This window comes from Elgaria multicarinata, chromosome 1, assembly GCF_023053635.1.
Source record: "Elgaria multicarinata webbii isolate HBS135686 ecotype San Diego chromosome 1, rElgMul1.1.pri, whole genome shotgun sequence".
Taxonomy (NCBI): Eukaryota; Metazoa; Chordata; class Lepidosauria; order Squamata; family Anguidae; genus Elgaria; species Elgaria multicarinata.
The window spans coordinates 143739772-143745675 of NC_086171.1; the positions used below are offsets into that span (position 1 = coordinate 143739772).

A 5904-nucleotide genomic window follows, 5' to 3' on the forward strand; every position below is an offset into this window, starting at 1 on the left:
TCCTGACCTCGCCAGTCCGATCCTTTTCCCTGCCTGGAAGCTCTTCGCCGGGGAGCCCCCGGGCTCAACTGGGGCGCGGGGGGAGGCGGAGGAAGCAAAATCACGTGAGCGTCAGCCCATTATAGCCCTCCCCCCGCCTCCACTGGATCCATGTGCCATGATACAGCACCGACCCATGATTCCAGCTTAAGGAAGGACGCTCTTGCCGGGCAAGGGAGAGGTGAGCGGAGGGGGGGGGATTTATCAGAAAGCTACTTTAGGGCATTGAAATCCAGATTAGCCAAATTAACCGAAATCAGACGGACTCATGCCTCTGTACCGGGGGGGGAGCGGGAAAGAATAATTTCCACGCCACGCCTACACGTTGCCCCTCTGGAGCTCTGCGTATCCTCCCCCCCTTCTCCAGCCATCGCTTGGTATCGCCCCACGCAAGCCGCCTCCCCCTTCTCCCCGGGCCGGCCCCCTCCCGCCCCGCCAGAGCTCTTAAGCGGGTAACCAGATATTCAAAAACAATACGTCAGCCCACAATGCCCTGCACGGAACCCAGGCATTACCTCATCCCACAATGCCCCGCGAAAGAAAAAGGGGCTGAGAAGCTTCTAGGGGTGGGGTGGCCATGGAGATGGGCGCCTTTGCAACAGGCTGGGCCGGCCACCCTCCTCCCCTTGAGAGGCGGCGGCAGCCAATGGGAAGGCCCCGGGGTGACATCATGGGCTATTTTTAGTGGGTTACTGCTCGCTGATAAGTGTTGGGCTCCACGCTGGAAAAGAGCTCAGAGTGGGATTGAGTTGTGCGGTGGGAGAACTGCGGGCGGCTTAAAGCGATAGCGCTCCTCGGCAAGCAAGCAAGCGGCGCCAGAAGGACCCGCAGCAGCCGCGCCGGTTTCAGTTCCAGCCGCGAGCGGGGCGCCGAGTCCTTCACTGCCTGCCGCCGAGACACGGTTGCTCCAAGAGAAGGAGGAGAAGCAGCGGCCCCAAGTAGCGCTGGGGTCGGCTGCCGGACCGGGAAGAGCGCACTTGCCCGGGCAGCGACAAGTGCCTGCCTCGGATCCCTCGGAGCTCCTCCTCGCCCGAAGACGCTGGGGCCGTGACGCGTGGAGATCTCTCTCCCTCTCGCAAGAAGTCGGGGGAGACGGACTAGTTGTGGCAACTTTCTTTCTGCTGGGGGAGCGACTGAACCTCTCTTGACAGCCGTTCCGGAAAGAAGGAGAAGAAAAAGGGGGGAAAGCAGCCGGGGCTCAAAACAAGTGTGCCTGGAACCCCTCGCGGACGCTCCGGACACTCCCACGAAGGGGGGCGGGCAAGGAGGAAAAAAGAGAGAGAGAGAGGAAGAGGACTTGAAAAGTTGCCGGACTGGGCGAGCCGTCCTCGCGGTGATAAGGGAGGCGCAGGCCGAAGGTGTCAAGCTACGTCCCCCCGCCTGGCTTCCTTGGCCGAGAGAGGGATTTCGCGCTTGAAAAACAACTTTCTCTTTGGAGCTTTGTTTTGATTTTAAATTTTGTGGCTTCGGAACGGATGATCCCGCTGAGTGTCCTTAGCTGAGAAAGCCACTGCTGGTCTACTTTCGACTCTTGGCCAGAGAGGTGTGGGGAGAAAACTGGGACAGGCAAGCCAATGCCTTGTTGCAAAAAAGTAAGACTTTAATTGATCGCTACTGGGTTCCCCCCATTCTGCAAGAGCTTGCTTTTGTTTTAAGAGCAATTGCAGTCGAGGGTGGACTTCCATAGACTTTTATTTTTAAAGGGGGTGAGCTTCCTTTCCTTGGTTTGTTTTTTGGCTGTAGGAGAACAAACTTGTGGACTGTATTCTATGACTGCAAAGATGGAACCTACATTCTACGATGATGCCATAAATGCTACCTTCGTCCAGCCAGAAAGTGGTACTTATGGATATAATAACCCCAAGGTTCTAAAGCAGAACATGACGCTCAATCTGGCTGACCCTTCCAGTAACCTCAAGCCCCACTTGAGGAACAAGAATGCTGATATCCTGACCTCTCCAGATGTGGGCCTTCTCAAACTGGCCTCTCCTGAGCTAGAAAGGCTCATTATTCAATCTGGCAATGGACTGATCACCACCACACCAACACCAACCCAGTTCCTCTGCCCCAAAAATGTTACCGACGAGCAAGAAGGGTTTGCTGAAGGCTTTGTCAGGGCACTGGCGGAGCTGCACAATCAAAACACCATGCCAAGTGTTACCTCTGCTGCCCAACCTGCAAACCCTGGCATGGCTCCTGTCTCTTCTATGGCTGGAAACAATGGCTTCAATGCCAACTTGCACAGTGAGCCTCCCGTCTATGCCAACCTCAGCAATTTCAACCCCAATGCACTCGGTACAGCACCTAGCTACAACGCAAACGGCCTGGGCTATGCCCCGCAGCATCACCTGAACCCCCAGATGCCGGTGCAGCATCCGCGCCTTCAAGCTCTGAAAGAGGAGCCTCAGACTGTCCCAGAAATGCCTGGGGAGACTCCTCCCCTGTCCCCTATTGACATGGAATCCCAGGAGAGGATCAAGGCAGAGAGGAAGCGCATGAGAAACCGAATTGCGGCCTCCAAGTGCCGGAAAAGGAAGTTGGAGCGGATTGCCCGGTTGGAAGAAAAAGTAAAAACTTTGAAAGCCCAGAACTCAGAGCTGGCATCCACTGCCAACATGCTGCGAGAGCAGGTTGCACAGCTGAAGCAGAAGGTCATGAATCATGTCAACAGTGGGTGCCAGCTCATGCTCACACAGCAGTTGCAAACTTTTTGAAGAGACTGGAAAGTAACTCTGTGACAGGGAGAAATTAAGCGGGAGGGAAAAATAGAAAGAGGTTGGGAGGTGGCAAAGCTCAGTTGGTGGGGCGAGAAGAAAAGGCTGAAAGGCATTGATTCCAGCGAGTGCTTTCCCCTCCCAAAAGCATGTGTGGAGAGACTGGTGTGCCTTCTGGTCTGAGGTGGTGGCATATCAGTTGACAGTACAGCTCTCCAAAGTGCTGTTCCTGCTCAGATGAGGCACAAAAGCCTTGTACCTTCTTTTCTTTTTTTAACATTGACCAAGACCTGCATGGACCTAACATTCAATGATCATTCAGTATTAAAGGTTAAACTGCAGTAGACACTGTAGATTGCTTTCTCTTAGTACCCCTTAAAAATAAAATGAGGGGAGGGTGTTTGTGGGAGGCTAACAACAGAAGCTGAACTATATTGTCTGCCTTCGAGTCAAGTTGTGTCTGTACATATTTTTTTTATTTTGTGACAGCTGATTAATGTCAAGTAAAACTACTTCATGACTTTGTAAGTTATTTTTATGTTCATTTGGGTTCTGCCCAGCATTGTTTGTAAATAAGAGATTTTTTTAGCAACCTTGAGGTTTTTTTTTCCATTTGTAATAAAATATATAATTTTTTTAATGTTTTGTTCTGAACAAGAAATGAAGAAAGGGTTGATCTTATTTAAGAAAACATCAATAAAACATCACCTATTTTCTTTTAAGGCTGCAATCGTATACACACCTACCTTGGAGTAAGTCTCAATGAACTCAATGGAGCTTACCTCTGAGTAGCCATGCATAGGATTCCTCTGTAAGTCAGGCATTTACAGGATCAATTTGTTAGATGTTAAAACCAGTGCGGTGGGGGTGGGGGTGAACCAAATTCTTCTATAATTTCCACAGTGGGTTGTAACAGCAATGTTAAAAAAGAGTCTTGTGGTACTCCTCTTATTAATGAAGCAGTCGGTCTGTAGGGTACCCTAAGACTTTCCTGTGCCCTCTTAGGACTGGAATAAAAGAGGACCCCCTGTGGCCAAAAAAGCATAGCTTTTGCCTGTTCCAGTCAATCTAACTCATGACTTGTATGGTTGACTTTACAAGGAGCTACTGACATAGAATTATTTTCAATCCACATCCCTGTGCAGCAACTTCTATCAGAAATAATTGGCCATTTTAGAACATCTAGATGCTTCACGTTAAGCAAATATTCTTGATGAACTTCTAAAGATAGGGAAAAGTTGTTTCAAAAAGGGAAAACAAATGGGAATTTGTCATCTTTATGTTTTTGTTAACTCTTACATAAAAGATGGTCTCTGTTCATGAGTATTTACGGCTATGCCTGTTGTCCAATAAAATCATTCTACTACTCTTTCAACAGATTTGAATTCCTTTTCCTTCCTTTGGGTTTGTTTTGTTTTACTGTAAACTTATTTCACAAGAGATAGGGGACAATATAACTGGAGCTGGGATGATGTGTTTTGAACTTTGGCTACTAAAATGCACAGGCATTTAGAAAATACAATAACATGATTGCTATTGTAACAGCAAATTTTATTTTTCTATTTGAGAGATCCATGCCTAATAGTGAGGGGAAATATTTCAGTTCCACTGATAGGTAATATTCACTTGGAAGTAAGTCTCATTCTTATGTGTCAAAAGCTGCAATCCTATGATTAAACTTTGTTAAACTCAGCAGGACTTACTTATGAGTAAACATGTACAGGGTTGGACTTCATGTGCCATTTGTTTTGCTTGAGACTACAAATAGTAGCCTGATTTGACCCATGTTTTTGTGGAAGTAAGGCTCATCCTGCAGTCCTATCCACGCTCACCAGCATAAGTTCTGTAGAACTCAGTGAACTAAGTAAATATACTTAAGAATATACAGTATGTTTAATGGGACACTCAACTAGGTATGCATGGGATCACAGTCTGATTCTAACCTTTTTTTAAAAAAAGTCCCATTGGTCTCAATAGGGCATATTTCCAATTAAGTGTAAAATTATAATCTTGGATCCAGTTATATGCTCAGTTTCTTAGGTGTAAATCCTACTGAATTAACCAGGGCTTCTCTTGAGTAAACATACATTTGTGGTGTTAGTATGTTTAGTTGGCAAGGGTTACTCAATTCCATGGGACTTATTTCTAAGAAAAGTTTTGCTTTGAGAAATGTCATTTACCTCTAATTTGTGGAAGGACCTTAGCTCATTTGTAGAGTGCATATTTACCATGCAGAAACTCCAGCATTCAAGCCTGGCATACCTCGTCTAAAATCCTGTGGAGAGCTGCTGCCAGTCAGTATCAATACTGAGCTAGATGGACCAGCTGTCTAACTTGACATATTCCTAATTTTAAAAAAAAACCCATTGATCCATCTAACTTGTGACCTCATAATTTTAAAATTGGTATTTTTAAAAGTCTTATTTTTCATTTATATTAAATGATATGTGTTTAAAAACCAAGACCATCATTGGAAAGAGGGCAAGTCCTATAAAACTGCCTTCCCCAATCTGGTGCCCTCCTGATGTGTTGGACTACAACCCCCATAGTCCTTCAAACAGCATAGATTGTGGGAGTTGTAGCGCATCATAATACTAGAACTTGAGGTCACTGTGAAGTTGATTGGTGGGAGATTCAGGAAAGAGAAAAGGAACTACTTCACACAGTGCATAGTTTTGGAAGTTGCTACCGCAAGATGTGATGGCCACCAATTTGGATGGCTTTAAAAGGGGGTTGGATAAATTCCTGGAGGAGAAGGCTATCAATGGCTACTAGCCCTGATGGCTATGTGCTACCTCTAGTATCCAAGGTAGTAAGCTTGTGTGCACAAATTGCTGGGGAACATGGGTGGGAGGGTGCTTTTGTTATGTCCTACTTGAGGGTTTCATGTAGGCAGCTAGTTGGCCACTGGGTGAACAGAATGTGGGACTAGATGGACCTTCGTCTGACCCAGCATGGCTCTCATGCTCTTAATACATCTGGAGAGCACCAGATTTGGGAAGACTGCATTGAAAGGTAATTCTAGTGGCATAAGTTATAACCTGAGAGTAAATAACACTTTTGCCTTCTGAAAAACAGAAGTAGGAGTTGTGTGCATATAGTCTTGCTGAACAGAAATTAATGGGGCTATGCTAAAGTTGCCACCTTTTTG

The 5904-nt window shown here is 46.8% G+C and overlaps 1 protein-coding gene across 1 annotated transcript; it reads left to right on the top strand.

The window, feature by feature from the left end:
- Nucleotides 1-882: 882 nt before the first annotated feature.
- Nucleotides 883-4132, top strand: JUN (Jun proto-oncogene, AP-1 transcription factor subunit). Its single transcript, XM_063138314.1, has one exon. It carries the CDS (start codon nt 1809-1811, stop codon nt 2751-2753), a length of 945 nt encoding a protein of 314 aa, XP_062994384.1. The 5' UTR covers nt 883-1808; the 3' UTR covers nt 2754-4132.
- The last annotated feature ends 1772 nt before the right edge of the window (nt 4133-5904 follow it).